General features: G+C 38.8%; 1 protein-coding gene across 1 annotated transcript; it reads right to left on the reverse strand.

Annotated features, from left to right (window-relative positions):
- Window positions 1-2,231: 2,231 nt before the first annotated feature.
- eps15l1a (epidermal growth factor receptor pathway substrate 15-like 1a) lies at window positions 2,232-20,001 on the reverse strand. Its single transcript, XM_087784400.1, has 27 exons — window positions 19,935-20,001; window positions 18,651-18,692; window positions 18,454-18,543; window positions 17,514-17,561; window positions 17,338-17,433; window positions 17,194-17,262; window positions 16,931-17,056; window positions 16,496-16,555; window positions 16,154-16,396; window positions 15,925-16,082; window positions 15,622-15,778; window positions 15,244-15,306; window positions 14,477-14,562; window positions 13,733-13,765; window positions 13,447-13,519; window positions 12,500-12,661; window positions 12,212-12,409; window positions 9,986-10,162; window positions 9,477-9,582; window positions 9,096-9,146; window positions 8,609-8,745; window positions 8,461-8,527; window positions 7,354-7,499; window positions 7,175-7,274; window positions 5,243-5,404; window positions 5,123-5,139; window positions 2,232-4,851 (listed from the first exon to the last, which is right to left on the reverse strand). Exons 1-27 carry the CDS (start codon window positions 19,959-19,961, stop codon window positions 4,705-4,707), a joined length of 2,841 nt encoding a protein of 946 aa, XP_087640526.1. The 5' UTR covers window positions 19,962-20,001; the 3' UTR covers window positions 2,232-4,704.
- Window positions 20,002-20,679: the final 678 nt, after the last annotated feature.

The raw sequence follows: 20,679 nt of genomic DNA on the forward strand, positions 1-20,679 counted from the left end.
TAATGTAGAATGAGTTTCCTGACAGATTTATTGACTGATGAGTTTCTTGACGGATTTATGGACTGTCTCACTGTGTTTCTGGCAGCAAAGTGTCTTTGTTTATGGATAAGATCAGCAGTGCTTCCCCTAAACACAAGTTCTGTGGAAGCTACTCATCAATCCTCCTCACGTCACAGATATGCAGGTTTGTACACAATAGTCACAATAGAAACTCAACAAAATAAGACGAGGACATTCATTCCCCTCTTGTGTCACAGCACGAAAACATGAATTGGATCTAAGTCGGGTCCGGTTATGGAAGTCACCCTGATGTGTGGATCCGTGAGCCAAACATCTGGGAATGGAACCTGAGGTTGAGAAATGCTTGCGATAAGTAAACATACTTGTTGAGGAACGAGACCTCACGTTTGTCAGCGACACGTTGACGAGTCATAACATGGACTTCATCAGCCTGCATAATGAAAGACAACATATAGAAGAAGTCATAACGCACACGAGTCCAGTGTGTGGACGAGCGCGTGGCTCAGGTTTCAGGCCTGGATTAGATAGGTTTGTCCTTGATTGAACACAGACTGAGCTGAAGGATCTTTTTTTTTTTCTCTCTCTCTCTGCCATGAACCAGATCACCTCCATACTGTGGACATACCGATGAATTCACTCCTTGACATCTTTATTTTATCCGATGCTAATCCCGTGAAGACACGGACGGTCAGGGTCTAATCTACACCGGCATAATCTAAAATAAACAGTTGAGAAGTGACACTAGGTTGTCACAGACTCATCAGTATTGAAAACACGTGTTCAACAGGTTTGATGGGATGGAAAATGTTGATAAACTGAGTAGTCCATGGATGTGTTAGAGGGGAAAGATGTGACCAGAGAGGATGATCTAGATTAGTAGTTTACAAAATAGGGGTCATAAGATTAAAAGGAACGGGAAGAATGTAATATAACATGGTATAGTATTAAACAAACCTCTTTAACAATTTGCCCTGAACATACAGGACGCAAAGTGCATTTATCTGTGGTTTATCAGGTATCCTATCGTACCTGACCACACCACCTGTGATGAGGTCACATTCTGTGTCAACCGCTACCAAGTAGCTTGTAGCTAGCTCAGGAAATGGAAAGGTTTCAGACAGGAAATAGACCGAAGGAGAGGAACGTAGAAGATTCTGCTGTAAATAAAAAGCCAAGATCTCATTTTCATCTATACATTTTGAATGGTGAAGCTTGGTAACCGCTGATCTCGATGACAACTACTAACTGATGGTAAAAGACAACCAATCACACCTTCTGATGATTTAGTCATCAATCATCTGCATCTTCTTGGACTGCAAGAAGATGTAGATATTTCATTATCATGTTGAAGGTGCCAATTGGTGATCCCAAGGAGGTCATCTCAACGATCAAATAATCCACGAAGACTGACATGAACGATTCAGATTCACCATCACACACTTGCACCTGTGTTTTTGTTCCCTTGCTGTGGGTTCTGCTGGTGTGACCCACATTTCCACTCAGCAATAGGCTCCACTTGTCCTTCTCTCCATTACCACAGAGTAAACACAAACCTAGGCAGGAATTTCCTGTTATTTCATACGGAGTCGGTCAGCAATCGCCAACAGCGGAAGCTACGTAGCTAGAGTTACAGCTAGTATGTCAAGAAATTAAGAGTCTGGTTGGCACACGCGTGTGTGTTGGAGGTGTTCACCACGGTTGAAGGCTTGCTGGAGAAGATCTTGTTGAGGCCTAGATGTCCACTATAAGCTTGTCGTCGAGTAGTAGAAGCCAGAAGTCCTCGATGAGTTTATAGTTTTCCCTCTTCTAGATCAGGTTTCCTCCCAAAAATATAAGCACCTGTCAGTGATTTTCAGCCCAAAACTTTCCATTTAACCCTTGTTTTATTTCCGGGCCTAGGGTCACCCCAAAAGTGTTTTCCTTGTGTTGCCTCCGAGTCAAAGTGAACGACCTCCACCACTGTATATGTATTTCTGGAAGCCAAGGAGGTAACCTTGAACCAGAGACCACACAAGGGATACCACAAACACATTTGTGGTTTGGGGCCTCTGGGGAACCTTGACCAAGAGATAACACATAACCATTCCTCTCTGTGTATGTAGCTGGACCTACAAATTACATTCTTTTTATAGCTTGTGGAGAAAAAAAAACAGATTTGCTCTGTTCATATACTGTATCTAGCTAATAGAAACAAACAACAGGAGAGTCCGACAGTTTCCTATCATGTTCTTTACTGATTAGAGGACAACTGTAACAGACATGATACTATACAGAATGTATACACACTTCCGGGCATATCTTCATCAACATTTCTTCAGCGAGATTATCCATCTATCGGGAAAGAAGGAATGTGGAAGGGAAATAATTCAAAAAAGAAAAACACCAAAACAAGTCCTTATTCATGAGATTCTTGCAGCATCATATGTCAGTAATACTCAGGATAGTAGAAACGTCAGCATCTGACTTTGAACCGTTTGATCGTTCGAAGTATCATAAGAACCGAAGCCTCAAAGCTTATTAGGAAATCACAATTCTGCATATAAAAGAAACCAACATTCTGAATGATGTTGGGATGAGGAGGGTGCATAAATAATTATATTAGAAAAACATATGCTACATTTAAAAAAAAAATGCTTTCACAATGTACACAAACATCAATAAAAATAAAAATATAACAAATCTATTGCACAATGGAGGTAACAAATGACGCACAGCATGGATGACGGTACCAGCGTGGAGGTGACTCACTTTAAGTCGCACACTAGTCAGAGGAGGATTGTATTTTATATTTAAAAAAAAACATTTGGAGTGTGAGCTTGAATCTGGCAGCTTCTCCGTTTTACTGGTGTGTGTTTTTGTGTGTGTGTGTGCGTGTGTGCATGGCTTAAAGAAAGTCACCCACTTGGTATCAAAGTCATTTTCTACAGTTTGTAACCGCATATGTAAACAAAAACATGGCAGGAAGAGGCAGTTTCACATTTCTGTTTGGCTGAATCAGCGGCTGCCTCTGCAACATTGAAACAAGGTAAAAATGTGGGAGGTTTTCACATTATATGGAGAGTTGAAGCGTCTTGATCGCAGGCTTGTCGATTGTTGCTTCCCTCGCTACTGTGGTCACAAAGAACCTTAACATTGTAGTATTAAAGGGACGTCTAATTATAAATTAATAATTTGCTATAAAATGTATACGCTACATTATTTAGCAACAAAATGGATCAGGAGGCAAAAATATTGCCGATGAAATCCTGAAGCATCATTTCTGTTTTGGTTCTGGTTCTTAATCCACAATGATCTGGTCTGAAGTGGAACATGTGACGAGGGTGTCGCCTTCATGAGCAACATTTGAAAGGACTTATGACTCATCATAACACTACTAAGGTTGAGCTTATCCAAATATCACAACACATGTGGAGAGTTTTGCTGTCATGGTCGTCTTGAAACTGCAATACTGTTGTAAACAAAGCCAGGACTTGACTGAGGTTTGTGAGCTCTTGATCTCAGGAAGATTTTGATAGACATTAGCCTCGGAAAACAGGTTTGTTTTGTAGACGCCTCGACTCCAGCGGATCCTGCAGTAACTGAGCAATAATCATGTCTTTTCCCCCTTAAAATTGAAAAAAAACAAAACATGCAAGTTAAACAAGCCTCCCAGCAAAAGAGTAATACCAGCAATATGGTGGCAAAATGAACCCGAATCATAAGAGCCAACCTCTGTGAAATAAACATGATAACAACCAATACCAGCTGGAAGCTCACCAGAGAATCTCTCCTGATTTCAGTCAAAATGAACAACTTCAAGTAAAGTGGCAGTTGCTCTCAAAAATAATGACCGGTTTACAAAGAAAAAAAGTTTCCTGCTGCTCAACTAAAACACAGATATTAGCACGTAACCTTTGTTAATTTTTAAAATGACAAAATATACTGTATGCAATATTATAATACAAACATTTAGAACAGTAACCAAAAAACTGAAATAAAATTGTTAAAAGGTTTCTATATAAAACAAAAACAAGATAAAAGTGATTTCCCTCATCTTGACTTTTTTTTTTTTTTTTAAGTTTGAGGACCGTCACAGTATTCATGTCCAGCTTAATTCACTATATGCACAGGAGATAGGGGGCGCACTGACTGTTGTTTCCGCTGACAAAATGTGGGTTAATTCCAAGGATATGCATAGTCCTTGGATAATAAGGTAAGCACTTAAACCTCCGTCACATCGCGGGAGTGTCTGACCTATTGAATAATTTTCATTGGAATAAGTCCAGATATCATATAAACCAGCTGAGCGTTTTCCTAAGATTAACAATTACACTACTTGGAATAGCATGTGGTGCATAGTTCCTCTGGGCAAAGAGTTACATGACGATGTTTACCTGCTTTAAATACATGACCTTCAATGATCTCGGTGCAAACTAATCCTCAGAGATTCAGGGATGAACGCTTGATAACAGCAGCTCTTCCTCACTACTCTTTCTCCGTTTCTATTCTCTTCAAAGCAGCTGTGGAAACATCCTTTTTGCTTTCGGAGTGTTTGAATGCGACTAGTGTGACGTAGACTTCACAAACAGCAGAAAGTTAGCCCCTCTATGTGCTTTTTGTGTGAATACTTCAATGTCGGTAATGTTCGTCAGCTCGTCTTTACTCGTTGGATCCCAGTGAGGTCTGCGGCTCCGTGAACGTTGTTCAGGCGTTGGACATCTCGGCTTTACTCAGGGCAATGGCCAACTCCAGGTCCTCCTGCTCCTGTTGTCTGAGTCGCTTCAGTCGCTCACGTTCTGCTCGCTCACTCTCACGCTTTGCCCATTCCATCTGCTGCGCCTCGTTCCCAAACTGAGCAGAAACAAGTACATTTAAAACGTTAAAGGAGTACAAAGAATATAATTAAAAGGCAGAGTTCAGGGCAAATCAATGACAAGTAAATGCAAAACCGGCTGTAGGACAGTCATCTGACATATTAGCCAATCATTGAACAAATCCCTAAAACACGATTAAGAATGTTCCCTTCTGGTATTTAGTGATAAGTTTCTTCTCTCAACATTTAACACAACTAAAAGCCCATAATGTCACTTGTTGAACCAAAACATGTCCGGGGGATTCTTACCTTGGTTTTTTCAGGTCCTTCCAGAAGCGTGGGCAGAAAAAAAACGATAATTGAATCAAAATGAAAAAAAAAAAAGTGTGCCTTAATGAATGAGATTGCTCGTTGTAAGATGGGTTTTACTTGCTGCTGTCGATGGAGCAAAGGGGTCTTTGCCACTGAATGGGTCAACTAATGCCTTTTTCGTCTGGAACGGGTCCACTGCTTCTCGGCCGAATGGTTGGAACGGGTCCGTTGGTTTGGGCGCCTCAGTGGGCCCGGGCATGTTCACTGGTGTGGTTTTACCTGGTGGCACAGAAAATAAACATTGATTTGATTGATGAAATGATCGCTTTACATATTTATCAACCCTATGTTCGACTGAAGCAGAAGAACATGTTAGTAGAAGTAAGTAATATTTATTTATATAGCGCTTTTCCAGACCAGGGCCACAAAGCGCTTAAACAATCAAAACAATACTCAAAAAAGTATATACACTTTAAAAATCAAGATAATACTGAGAACAACACAGGAAGGCGTAACAACGTGACCTTCTGAAATGAGTAACCTAACCAGTGTGAGGATCTTCTTAGACAAGAACACATCATGGAAGAATAAATGACTGCAAAGACCGCTTGGTTGGAAATATAAACAAGCGACAAAATGCATTCACAGATTGGTCAAAAGGGGAACTATAATTAGTGGAAGCAACAATTGATTAAATAACAAATATAGTTAACACAAGCCACACCAAATATAAGAGCAAAAGTTATTTACAAAACAGGAAGATAACATCAGAATTTACTGCACAGCAACACAGATGGTTTCCCATGACTTTGATGCAACAGAATTTCAAAACCATAATACATCAAAAAACATAAATATTAGCAACATCAAAGGACCAAAATCATCACAGGACATGCTGCGTTTTTAATATCAATAATAAAGAAACACGTAAGCAATAATAAATAAATTATGAAGCAAATGTTCTGTTCAGTGGAATATTAAAGAATAAATAAGGGGCAGAAATACGTTTTTCTCTCTCTTCCCTTTCAGTGTCATTCTCAAGTTGTGTATTTAGAATTTAAGGTGAACAAAAAAAAAGCATGAAACAAATTGTCACCCTGAAACCAGAGACTAACTCATCATATTAAGGGTCACAACTGCGCCGTTTTACACTTGTTCCCACACATTTGTAAGAGTTTCAAAACATCTAATCTTCCATCAGATAAGAGGAACATCCTCTAGAGTTGCGATATGTTTATCTACTCAAGAGAACACAACCATTTGAGTGTTGGCTAAGTTACATGGTTAGTTGTCCGCCCACATTACCAACCAGTTCACCAATAACAATCGCATTGTATTATTTTCAAGCATTGTGAAGCAATCCAATCGTGGGAATACCTTTCACATAGCGCTCTTAATTAAAAGGTGTTAAGCCACAAGACAACTGAAACTGCATTGCCCTGAACATCACGCTGATCAGGAACTGCCCTGAATTTCAAACCTTGCATTTTAGCAATCAGTTTTTCCCTTTAGTCGATGACATACACACACATGAACCCACAACCTGCCTGTTTGAAACTAAAAAACACACAGAGGAAGTCAGGGTGTGTCAAACAAATAACAAAACTGGTAAACCACAGTGTTGCACCATTTTCAACCAGAATTATCAGCGCGGAAGAGCATTTCAATTTAATTCCATCAACATTAATAAGTTAAGGGACCGTAAGTCAAAACGATGTGAGACACCGAGTCAGTAACGATCAGTTGATTTTCTAGATTTGCTGTATATTCTAGCCTTCATTCATCGAAATAAAGTCTGCAGAAGCCGGTCAGATGGAAGACTACTTTGAGTATTGCATGAGTGAAACCATTTCAAGACGGGATCGTTTAGGTCATATGTAAGTTGATCGCCGTCTATCTTGGAATTATTGCACATGATTTTAAATCTTGGGAAGAAAAAACATTTTAAAATGATATATTGTAGTAAAGAAGCTAGTCGTGCACTTTTCTATATACAGTGCCATTGTGCTGCCCTCCCTTTAACATCCAAATGTCCCATTTAGCACTCACCACTAGGAGGTTTGGGTCTGGGGGGCACACTTTTTTTTGGAGGCAGAGCTGGTGTATCATTCTTCCTGCTGAACGGATCGTCCACAAACACAGACTGTGGCTGAAAAGATGAAATCACAACAGTCACACTGGCGGTTCTTTGGTATAAAATGTAGAGAGAACAGGGTGAGAGGAGACACCTTCTGATAGTCTGGCAGCCAGCCGGCCCGCCCCTCGAATGGATCCCTCTGTATTGACATGTGGCTGAAGTCAGCAAAACCAGCAGAACTGTTTGAATTGCTGCTGAACGAATTGCTGCCAAACGGATCCAACGCACCAAAGAGATCTGAAAGAAAAAAACAAAACAATTGGGAATTGATTTTTCGTGAGGAAAAAACAAAATGTAAAAGGAAATCAGGCATTTAGTAGCAGACAGATCATGTCTTTGGAATCCATTTGACTTTGTAGTAGTAATTAGGTGGATGGGATGGTTACCACAAACATTTGATTGTAAATGTTGTAAATCAACTTAGTTATTTCACTCAGTTTTCTGAAACTATGAATGCGTTAGAAAACAAAAAATACTATATATTTGACTATATTTCAATGGAACGTTGACCTGCTGTCACTTACTACAAACACACAAACAAACAAACAAATGTGTAGCTCTTGTAGGATAGAGATTCTAAAATTGAGAAACCACCTTTATATGTTGAGTCTGTGTAGTTCTGAGCTAAGTTCAATTACAAGTCTGGAATGTATCAGGTTTAATATGTATAGGTTTTAAATCCTAGTCGTTTGTGACGCACACAAACCTGAAACAAAAAGTGGTCTTTGAAATGAATAAGAAGTGTCTGGAGTCAGTCAAAGTCAAGCAATTACATGTATTTTTCTTATTTATCAGCTCATAACACAGTGCTTATTACCACACAAGTATGGAGGTAACATGAGCCAATGAAAACTGTTGCAGTTTGGTGTCCAGCTGAAGTTCATTCAGTCACAGCCAGACGGTTCATAAACATTCAAAGTGAAAAATGAAGATATTGATGGCAGCAAATTTGCAATCAGACCGAAAAAGGCACCGTTTCAGAAAAACACAATCTTGATAAGGTATTTTGTTCTTAGTACTTTGAAGCCTGTTGACTTTGTGCGCCTCGTTTGTTTTCTTGTTGTGTATTTTAATGTTCTCAGACTGCTGTATTCTCTTCTGCAAACACATTTACCTTCAGGTATGAAAAAAGGAACCCTTAACCTTGAACCTTAATTAACATTGAACTTAAGGGAGCAAACAAAGCACAAGATCATACCTGGGCCTTTGGGTTTCGGGTTGCTTGAAGAAAACGGGTCATTACTTGTGAAGTGACCCATTTGTTGCTAAAAAATACAAAGGAGATAAAAAATCATTTTGTCAGAGATTCATTGTATGAATGTTGATGTGTTTCAATTAGACTCTACCTTGGAAGGCAGAGTGGCACTTTTACTAAAGGGGTCTGAGGCGGAAAAAGGATCCATCTTTGTAGTCTTCTTAAAAAAATCTTCTGATGAGGCCTTGAATGGATCATTCTCTTTGAATGGATCCCCTCCGAATGGATCTGCAGTTTAACAAGATTTATGAGACATGGCAAATGTTAAATCATCACAGAATTGGTTAAAATTAGAGAACTTTGTGCGTGTGAAAAGAGTAACTTCATTAAGGACCCACAAAAATAACATTCATATGTTTACACATTTGTATGTTATGTTGTGCCCCCCCCCCCCCATAACAATTCTGGAGAAATATAACTTCATGACTTTGATTTTGACATGATTTTTTTTTTTTAACATAAACCAATATGACTGGTTTTCCTTGTCTGGGTTATTAAGGATAACTACTCAGAAACCTTTAAATGAAAATCTGAAATTGTAAAGAAGTTTCGTCTGCCTGGATCTCTTAAGTATCTACCTGCAGGTGCTGACGGTTGTTTTGCAAATGGGTCAGTTTGGAAAGGGTCACCTACAGGAGAGGAGTAAGGTTCGAAGGGAAAAGAGGAAACAGAAAGAGGATACAGAAGATTATTAGAGTAAGCACCGCATAAGAACCAGTAAGTATTCATACGAATAACTGCGAAATAACACTGAGAGGAGCGCTGCGGCAGATCAAAAGAGAAGGGGAGATAGAAGAATGAGCAGATGAGAAAAAGCAAAAAGGGGATATGTAAAGAGGTGATGTAAAGGGTGAAAGGAAGTCCTTTTTTCAATACAAAGAGTGGAGAAGAAATCCAAGTTAAGGAAGAGAAAAATGGTGGAGGAGGAGGAACAGAACTGTAAAAGTGAGAATCTGAACCTTTGAAGGGGTCTGTTTTGAAAGGATCCTCCGAGTGGAAGGGGTCTGTGTGACTCTCCTGAGGCTGACTGTTAAATGCAGATGGTTTCACTTTGAAAGGATCCTCCTGTGAACAAGAAGAAGCCCGTGTTAACATGTTATACATGTCAAAATAGGCCTAAATAATAATGTCCAACCACCATTCTCTAAAAGATAACTCCACTGATTCATGACGTTTCCAGTGCTTTTATGCATTCACAGTTTATTCTCAGATTTAAGATCAAAGATCATCTAGTGGACTATCAAAATGGAAAATGCTTCATCAGTCCATCAAGCAAATACTATGTTTTAATTCCTCATCCCAAAAATGCATAACCCTGACAAACATGGGATCCATGAAATGGACGTTTAAATGCTTCAGGGTTGAAATGCATTACTATGAACAATATAACTATATCGTTCTATTGCTAATCTATTGAAAGTAAACAATACTGTCCAATAACAAACATGTTTTTTGAAGGTTTTCGGACCTGGGATGTTCTCATGGCAGGAAATCCTCCATTCTCTCTTTCACTGAAGCCCTCGCTCATGTCGGCCAGGTTCGTCATGCTGCCTCCATTGGTTCCATTTAGGGAACTGTTGTACTGTTCAATGTTCTTGGACACTTCTTGTTGGCTGTCTTGAATCTGAGACAGCTTACTGCGTGCCTGTGGAGGGCAAACATAATATCCATCATGTCATTTGTTTGTAATCGTTTGTTTTAATCAGAAAAAAATAAGAAAGTAAATTTATATTTGTTTAGCACTTTTCGCAGACTAAGGTCACAAGGCGCTTAAACAATAAAACAATACACAGTTAAAATACATACAAATTAAAAAACTTTAAAAGGCGAAGACAACATAGAGACAAACACAGCAGCCCCAAGATAGATAAGAAAAATCCTGCACAAATAAATAGGTCTCGAGATGCCTCTTGAAGGAGTCAGTAGACTACATCAAACGCAGGTTCTTAAGGGTGTGACAAACTGTGTGAGTAAGCTGAATGTTGAATTTTAAAAACCCCAACCTTTCAGAGAGCACAGCAGGGGGAGGGGCCAGATACAATGCAGATGAGTTGGACATATCTCTGCCCAGAAGTATTGCATTTAATTGATTCCAGTCAGGATTTGTGAGGGTCTGAAGCATTTAGCAAAAATATATCCCCAATTTATAATATATATATAAATAAATCTACATAAATGCGATTTTCTTTTCAGTTTCCAAATAAAACTACATTCTCAGCATGTAAAAGTTTTTTTTACCTTAATTAAGTTTTTTAACTGTATTATAACAGTGAATGGTTAAATGGGGGAATATTAAAGAATGCAATTTTTTTTTTCATTTGCACATGGCTAGTGGAGGCAAACTGTTATGACAAATGTAAACAGATTTGAATATTAAACAAAAAACATCTTGGATTTTTATTAGGTTTTAGGTAGTGATATTTATTTAGGACGTCACACAGCTCCTCTGCAGCTGCATACAAAGCCCCCAGCATGCACACCGCACACTTCCAGGGGTGCTCCTTTTGTACAGGATGCACTGCCATCGGCCCAAACTGACACTCAGATGCAGTGTGGTGCTTTTCAGAGGATGCCCCCTGTGGTTGTGGTTGTGAGCGTTTTTCTCAGAAATGTTAGAATGTAACAAGGCGGCTAATGTTGCTTTCATCCAAGTAATTCTCTTCCGTTCGTTAACTTTAAAATGTAGTTTAAAAGTAGTTTGCTTAAAAACATGCATATGATTTCGCTAGTGTGCAAAAAGTACCAGTAGCCCATGGTCCAGTCAGCCTGGGTAAGCTCTGCCTGTCATATCACAACACTAAATGATCAATAATCTAATATTATTGTGAAGATAAAAAGATCACAACATTGTTATCGCTATATTGATTATATATATTTAATTTTAATGGCAAAATTATTCAACTAAATCTTTTACTTTTTAATGATGCTTATTTTTGTGAATATTAATACAACTGAAAAACGACCACAGCTTGAGAATTGACAGAACTAATAAACAGAGCATCCAATAGGAAATTTAATTACAAATATCAACTATTACTATTATTTTTATGCCTTTGTATAATTTATTATGTTTTAATCACTGGGCCTCAGAAAAGCATTTCACTTCATGAAATTAAACATCCTTGAATAAGCCTTAGTTTCTACCATAACGACAGTTTGTTCAGCACCGTTCTTAATAATACTGACTTCTTCAGACCAGAAAACCGTTGCAGAAAGATATCAGTTTTGTCTAAAATGTTTCAAGGGGCTCAACCACTGGAGTTTCTCTTTCTAAAATTAAAAGAATATGCTACAGAATTTTGCATGCCAAACTTCAGGAAGTGGAAGAATAACTACAGTCAGCAGTACTGGTATTATTACAGATCAAATGCTGTGATGTAGACATGGGTCAGCAGGAGAGTCTGTTTTGTGGTTGTTCACTTCACATATATGGTATCTATTATATCAGTGGAGTGGATGGATGTTTGGACAAGAAACCACATCCTGAACAGCTTGTGTGCCTGAAGCCAACATTAAACTATGATCAGCAGGTGGCTCGAATAATAAAGAACAGCTGAGACTGAAATAAACACTCTTCCCCTTTAGCTATACCTGACATGAGTGTTCCAGTGAATCCTGCAGGCTTTCACTTTTAAACGACACAATGCTGCCCCCTGTTGTCAGATTATAGGCAATCCTGAGCCCACTGCTTTACCTGGTTGATCTCATCTTGTGTCGCCTTCAGAGACTTGATGATCGTCTCCAGCTGGATCTTTCCTGCAGCCAGACTTTGCTCAAGTTGAATCTCTTCTTGTTGCAGACGACCCAGGTCGGCCTTTGCCCGGGTCAGTTCCTCCTCTTGGTTCTGCAGGTCCGACTCCTGAGAGTGGATCTGACTCTGAAGAGATGAAATCTGGAGGGAAAATGGACAGAGAATAATGTTTCAATATGAAATTCCACAATATCTACTATACTATACATACTACCATCCAATCTTTTTTACCATTTGCGATTCTTCCTGGCACTTCATACGGACTTCATTCAGCATGTCCTCAAGCTTATTTTTCTGTTGATCCATCTCTTCCAGACGATCCTGTGCATCTTGTTTCTGGGATTCCAGGTCTTGCAGACAAGCCGTTTCCCTGTCCAGGTCATTCTGCATATCCTAGCGGGTGAAAGAATACAGAAGAAAAAAAATCATCTTTACTGTAATTAAAACTATGTCCGTCTGCACATCGCACAGAAACATCCCGACTCCTCTCGGGGTATTAGAGAGAGAGTGTGGTAGAGTAAACGAAAAGTTTAGTCGGGCAGGGCAGGTGGGTTGACACCGCAGGACGCTCCTAAAGTTTAAAATAGTCGAGACAGAACCTCGGGTCAAGTGGCGAAAATGATCCTCGACCTCAAATTAGGTGGGGTGGGCGGCAAAAAAAGTGAGGTTCGAGGATGGAGGGGGTTTCGGAGTTCTGGTACGTCCTGTGGACGAACGGGCAGACTGAGGCTGCTCAAATTTTGGGATGTCAAGATCGCTGTCTGAATTTTTTTGGTACAAGATTCGAGTCGTTGGGTTGTCCAAGGCCACAAAGCTGGCACAAAAATGTAAAGTTTTCAGAGAAATCGTGATTCAGAAACTTAACCTTTACAGCCATTTTGCACCCAAACAGGCGATGTATATGAAATAGAAAAGTTGGGCAATTATATAAAGAGTAGTGAAAGCGAAGATGCTGTACGTCTCCTATAATAATCTAAATTGTGTTATTCCTTCTTTTGTTGCTTCAATTACATGTTTTTATTTGCAACAAGACTGCTTTTTAATTGGGTGTTTTCTCAGACACTCATAATTGAGTGGAAAAGGATAAAAAAAAAAGCAGGGGGCAAATTCAAATACATTCAAAATTTTATGAAAAAGAGGTATAAATAGTATAACTGAAAAACATACAAAGTCCATACCTGAACCTCTGCACTCTTATGTCTGATGGCCTCCTCCGCCTCCCGGATATCTTGTTCTAGTGAGTACTTCTCCCTAACACACAAAACCAAAAATACAGAGGGAACAAAGAAGGAAGCTCGGATCAGCAAATAAAGAGCATGAACCATGTTACTGGCTGATAATAGACATGTGTTGCCCAATACATTTGAATCAAAGTCAGTTGGTAAATGAAAGATGAAGGTATTTTTTGTCATCAGCCAAAATCATTGTGATCACATTGTGAGATTTAATGGCCAGTTTGTTTACCTGAGAGTATTCCATTGGGTAAAGGCAAGTGTGCTGAGGCCGCATGAAGAGTAAGTGGTGAACAAAAGAAATTTGATAAAATACACACATCAAACAAAGAGGTGCAAGCTTGATGTATGAATGTTTGCATGTACAGATGCGTGGATGGATAGATGGACTGATAATACGGTAAAAAAAAAGAAAGAGGAGGATGAATTGAGGCTTAAATTCAGCACAGACGTTGGAATACATCTTGAAACATTTTTTCTGTTTCATTACTGATCACAAAATGAATATAAATTTCAAACTGAATTTAAAACCTTGTGTATTTCTTCAGAACAGAGTGTTCCAGATTACATTTTTATTTTCATATACTAAAGAAATAAGAGGGTGGGGAGGAACTGAAATGGAAGTTATGATGATATTACTGTCAGTCAGTCAAATACTAGACCAAGTAGGAAACAATTTAAGAGGTAGTTCTCCTTCACAGCAGGTTGCTTGCGTTTATCATGTTGCCTAAAAACATGTCACTCCAGCTTTTCAGTGTTAAACAACATAACCAACCAATTAATAACAAGTAACGTATTTATTTACTCGATCCAAACTAGATGTAGAAAGCATTGCGCTTTGGGGGTTGAGCCCTATGTGTAGTTTGAACAAAATTTGAATTTTAACATTTGAAGGCCCATGATGATCTATTTTCAGTTTCCTCAAAATAATTTTCTCTAAAAAAAAAAGTGATGACTTAAAGTGTTTCCTTGTTACCTTTGCAACTGGGCGATCTCTTGGCTGATGTCATCCAACTCCTTTATTCCAGAGAACTCCCCTGAACCTACAGAGCTGGAGCTGTCCTGTGAGGTAAGAGGAATACAAATGTTTTAGTTGGATTAGGATTCTATGTTTGAGATAGTGCAGATGATGAACCAAGGAGGGCTGAACAGGTAAAATATAAAAGAGGAGAGAAAACAGCTGGTCCATTGGAGCACACAGGTTAAGGGCAGTTTGTAGGTGATGTGCCAGTCACTGAGGTGATGGTTTGTCTTTACCACTGACACACTACCACAGAAGAGAATATATATATTTAGGCATTTTTTCTGGGATATCCACTTTCATTGAAAGGGCACAGAAATACACTAAATATCTGAGTGATACTCAGCTTTACATTCAGAATTGATTGAGTGCAGAAATACGAGTTTAATGCATTAATATTGATCTCTTCCTGGTCAGTGGAAAGCAAACAAGGTGAAACAAAGTAATTCCACTAAATTGAAATGGAAAGGTCTGGTTATGCTTCCAGTAATCGGCTCAGAAACAGGGGCTGGAAGCATTGATTACAGTCCTGCCGATCCATGTTACCTACCCACAACTTGAACATTAAGGCCTGAGAAAAGGGCAGGGGGAGAAAGTAGAAGCATCGACAAAAACCAAGGAAAGAATGGTTAGTGCGTCTGCTGAATTCACATTTATTTAATATGATTTTGGTACAATGAGAACAGAGTAGTATAGCTATGGGCTGTCAAGAGTTCCCTTACCCGTCTCATCTCAGAAAGCGCTGCCATTTCCGATCCTACTGGAGTGATGTAACCTGACATACTCTGAAAAGAAAGCGTTTTGTCAGAGCCAGTGATGGTAAAGTAAACAAAAAAAATTACAAACTTCAAGGGACACTTAACACAAAGCAGAAATAGTAATCATTCACATGCTTTGTTGAGTGGCTGAATTCTATAATGGGAACAAAACTATAGGAAGACATTCTTTAAATTATTGACCAAATGAAGACCTTTACAAAAAAATACAATTATTGCCTCAGTGTAAGAGTGGTGGAAGAAGTAGCAAGTTCTAAACAAATTCACAGTATCATGTTCTACTTCTTGCTTTACATTTGTAGAATGACTGAGAGTCTGTCCTACCGCTACAGGTGTTCCTCTCTCCGAGGGTGGGATCATGTCAGCGGTCAAAGTCTGAGGGGGGTCCATGCCTTTGTTGACCTTCAGCTGGATGAAATGCATTGCAAGGGCAAACTGCTCTCGGGTAAGTTTTCCAATCTGCCTGGTGTCTGCCAGAGCCCTACAGGGTACAACAGACGATGCTTAGCAAGGTTTAAGAACGTAGATGAAGGTAGGTCAACCAGACGTTGATAATTATATCTTGTTTGAAGACAAAAACTACTTCTGTGAGTCTATTCTATTTTACCAAAAGATAAACCACCTTACCATATATGGGCTAGGAGGTTCTGAGAAAGTCCCGACTGAATGAAGATTTCCTTCACCTCCAGGCCGCTCACAAAACCATCCATGTCCGCATCCGTCTTCAAGAATATGTCATCATAGCGACCTCGGTCTGACACCGGGACCACCCAGTTAATTGAATGCTGCCAAAGAGAACAAAACAAGAACAAATAAATAAGCAAGGAAAAGATTCTGATTGAAACTAGAGTTCTACCTGTCCAGACTTCAGTGTGTGTTTGGGTGAGAGACTTCCAGTGCTGTTGAGGGAATTCATGCTGCCATGGGATGGGGTGGAACGCAAGGAATCTTTGGGTGGTGGGGGACTTGCGGGTAGTCCTGGCACAGTGCTGCCCACTGAACCCAGACTTCTCTTCCTCTTTGATGGAGGGATGAGCAAGGAAGGCAGGAGGGCTGGAACTGGCTCCTTATCCAGGGCCCGATAGACAAGATGCATAGCCTAAAGGAGAGCAAAATATACATATAAATATTTGATCTCTCCGAAGTTGGGGATCAGAATGTAATATCATGTTAATACTTCGTCCCAAATTAAACTTACCACAGCAAACTCATCTTTGTCAAGGTGCCCATCCTTATCAATGTCACTTAGGTCCCACACCTAAATCCAGAATAAACATTATAATCAAGTATATTTCACCAAAAATATTATTCTGTTACAATCTATTGATGAATACTAGCTAAGAGTTTTACTTAATTATGATATACTCTAATTTTCCAATCTCAAAACCTTATTCACACGGTCTCAGCACTCAATAATTATGAGTAAATTAGTAATAACTCAACTCAACAAAAAAAATCAGTTGTTATGCCTGTTGTAATAAATAAAATCTTCAAACCACATGAATTATTTTTCACATGTTTCATGCAAATGAAGATCTTTATTTAAAACTTATATTGGCTTTTCTAAGTCATTTGATACACAATAATAACTAATTGATAATTATAATAACTAGAAGACAAATTATGTCCCTACCTTCCCAAGGACATCCAGAGGCAGCTTGGAGTTGATGAGAACTGGTTTCACTTTGTCTCCCGAAAGCAGTCCATTGACAGGAGCCAGACTTTCAAAGATTCCATCAAATTTATTTTTCTCCTCCGGCTGTGTATGACAAACACAAGAGTAAGATGGGGCACTTGATTTTGAATTATTTGTTCACCGATTATACACAGAGAAGGTTTGGGTTTGTGCTAATTATTTGGAGCAGTTGTATATTGTGTGTGTGTCTGTATGCGCACCCTGACAGCCCAGTGTGGTTCAGCCGAAGAGGAAGTTGTGTTGCTAAGTGATGGACTGCTGGTGTCCTTCTGAAAAAGAAAAGGCAGTTGCGTTCTCTCTTATTCAAGAACATTTGTTGGTAAATTGCCAGAGTGTATGCTTACAAACTTAGGAGGCGGAACAGTGAGGTTCAGACTGGAAAGGCTGATTTCTTGACCACTCTGGGCGCAGGCCACAAGCCGCAAAGCAACATAAAACCCCTTTGCAGAGATAAGCAGTGATATTCAGTTAAACTTTTCTAACAGTCCACAAGGAAGACTGGTCCCCATCAGGGTCTCACCGGCTTGTCTAGAAAACCTTTGCCATCAGGATCCGCCAAATCCCAGATCTGGAACACAAGACATGGTTGTTCTTACACATAATGATCCGTGTTGATGAGAAAAGTGTCACTTCAAGGTAAAAAAAAAAACGTGACCAGATATCCTAAACCATTTTAAATTGAGTACTAGTTTACTGCAAAAACAATGACTTCAAAAGCATTGTTACATTTCTTTAGATTAAACCGATCAATAAATGATTAGCCGTTTGTCATTTACCTTTATCTACCAAAACTTTACTTAGTTATGTTTAAATAAATAATGATTGTTTTATTTTAGTGAAGAGTGTAATTTCGTAATGAAATCTTAAATGTACTTATAATAATATTTATAATTAAAAGTACATTAAAACAGGTAGGTAATATAAAAGTAAAGAAGGTAATATATAATAATAAATGTACTTCAAGGCTGATTCATTTAATGATCTTGAGAAGTCACAGAGGATTTGATCCGCGAAAGCACTTCCTGGAGAAGCCCATTAAAAATACCATGTCATCCTCTGGGAGGACATCAATGTGGGCTTGAGAGAATAAGCTGTCCCCCAGCTACATTAATGCAGTTACTCAATCTTCACCAGTGCTTCACAGTCATTCTATGGATTTTATGACGACACTTAGCTCAGCCCACTCGTATGAGAGGACTCGGGCGGAAATAGTCATCAAGTCTCAAGGCTTAAAATGTTATGTGGCGTTAGATTGGATCATCAAGATCTAAATGGGTTCAGAGGTTTCTGATGTACAGATTGAATAATAAAGGAGCAGTATTCCAGTGGATATTGAATAACACAAGGAAACAGTAAGACGCTCAAAGGGTTTAAAGGTTAGATACAACAGATTGACTCTTGTCACTTCAAACTACAGAGATAAGCCGAGAATTTAAGACTAACAAAGAAAAAAAAACTACCTTTCCCAATGTTATATCAGGCAATCCTGACTTTTTTAGGAACAGCGCAGCTTCTGTTGGCCCCACACGCCCCGTGTTGCCAGGGTCCACCTAGAAAGAAGCACAGAATGATCAACTATCTAAATGCACCAGTGAATCAAATTGAATGAAAATAATCTCACACACGCACACACTATTCTAAATGTAGTTCATCCTACCTGTCTGTAAAAGTTTTCAAATATGGGGTTCCCACTTGACAGCTGAGAAAGAGAAGTAAATTTATAGTTTTAAATAAAGATAACATTTTATATACATTTCCCAGGTTATAATTATGAACATGATGAATAAGAAGCAACAAAGATTATTTATTACAACAGAACATCAAGCACCAGAACAAATTGTGATTACACAAAAGTTAAGGTGAGAATAAATAAATTAGAAAATAATAATAATAATTGGATTCATTCAATTGAAACAACAAAAGTATGGCCTGTTAAATGTCATTGATATTTCTGACAATAACAACAATAATTATATCTACTTCTACTGAACTATAGAAATCTAATAATACTATACAACTCTTTAAAAATGATTTTAAATCGGATTGCCCCAAAACTAAATAGAAAATTTATCATCTTTGTGACTACGGTCTCTCCTTAAGGTACAGACATTAGGTTGGATTTGAACTTGCGAGGCATATGAATAAAGCAAGGATATATTTATCAAAGAAAATATTCAAATGCGAGGATATTACTGAGAGGAGAAGATCCCAGACATATCATGTAATTCGAGAAGCTTACAGTGATTCACAGAGAGCTACAATACAAGCATTAATGCAGTCAGAAGAGATGGAAAATGAAGTGATAGTTTTAAGCAGATAAAAAAGTAGAAAAAAAGATACTTGACACAATCGACCACTGATCAAAAAGTTGATACACATTTCTCCATCATTTAAAGGTCAGGAGACCATGTGTTTTTAAATCGAAGAATGAATGACCCAGGCACCTCAAAAGTACCAGTCTGTGGGTGAAACATCTACTTTAGCCAAACACATTAAGCACCACTTTGTTGGAGGCTAAACAGACACAGCAGCTGTTAGCTGCCACCACCGCTTATCCTCCTCCTTCCACTTCACCTACATTCGGCATCTATGCTAGCGACTCTCAGCTAGCTTCGGTGCAACATTTACGATTGTTGGTCAAAACTCCTTGAATCCATTTGTCAAGGGTGATATCTAAACGCAGCCATTGTTACAAAAAGAGATCGTTGTGTTTATTTTACTCGGTGATCGAGAGTCGTAAGCTAGCTATGCTAGGACCAGCTGAGGCTAACAAGCCCGCTACCTAACGGGACCACCACAGGCCTCAGACTGGCTTTTTCACCACTCGGTTTGCTGAGCGGAATTCGACGTTCGAGAAATAAAGTTGACGAAACTACACGAGCACACACAAACGCAAGTTGTTTTTGAAAGAAAGATGATAAAAAAAACGCTGCATCTTTACCTGGGTGAAAGATGTGAGGGCTGCCATCTTCCCTGTTGCTGCGGGAACGCACCCACCCGCTCCACAGCGACGCCCCCTCTAGCGGCCAATGGTTGAAGCGCACCATCACCGGACCAAGCGAAACATCGATTTTAGTGGTGAATTGTGGACGATCATACTTTGGATTCGATTTACGTAAAAATGCATTATTATGGCTCTAAATTTACACTGCTCATCATTGCCTATAGCTTCGATTCATAGTCATGACTAAAAGCCACGTTTGGAGTTAAAAATGAAAAGCTACTGTTACTATTCAGGAATTTATAATGATCCATAATTGTGATTTCCTCTTTTATCTCTAGTTGTTGAGTAATATCAGACATTTAAAAGATATTTCAGTTATTTTGATCCAAAGTTTTGAATTGTATAGTGAAGGATATATTTAAGATAAGTAAGGAGCTGTAGATCCACGACACAGACTTGTTTTTCTTTTTCTTTATCGTTTCTGTATGTTTGGAGATTTGCCTACACAAGAGAAACATGCACAAAATATGAGATAAATGGGTTTAAATGTTTTGAATCACCAGGTTAATCATAACCAACCAATTTAATTTGGCTATTTCAGCCATTTATTTTAAACAGTGGTGAAAGCTTCCACACATAGACTTTCATCAGACATATCACCGTTTAACTAGCCTTAAAAAAGGTAAACTTAAAACCAAAAATATATGGGTCAAAACACACTTGTTAATTCCCTACTCTTTCC

The sequence above is a fragment of the Callionymus lyra genome, chromosome 2, assembly GCF_982586985.1.
Source record: "Callionymus lyra chromosome 2, fCalLyr1.hap1.1, whole genome shotgun sequence".
Taxonomy (NCBI): domain Eukaryota; kingdom Metazoa; phylum Chordata; class Actinopteri; order Syngnathiformes; family Callionymidae; genus Callionymus; species Callionymus lyra.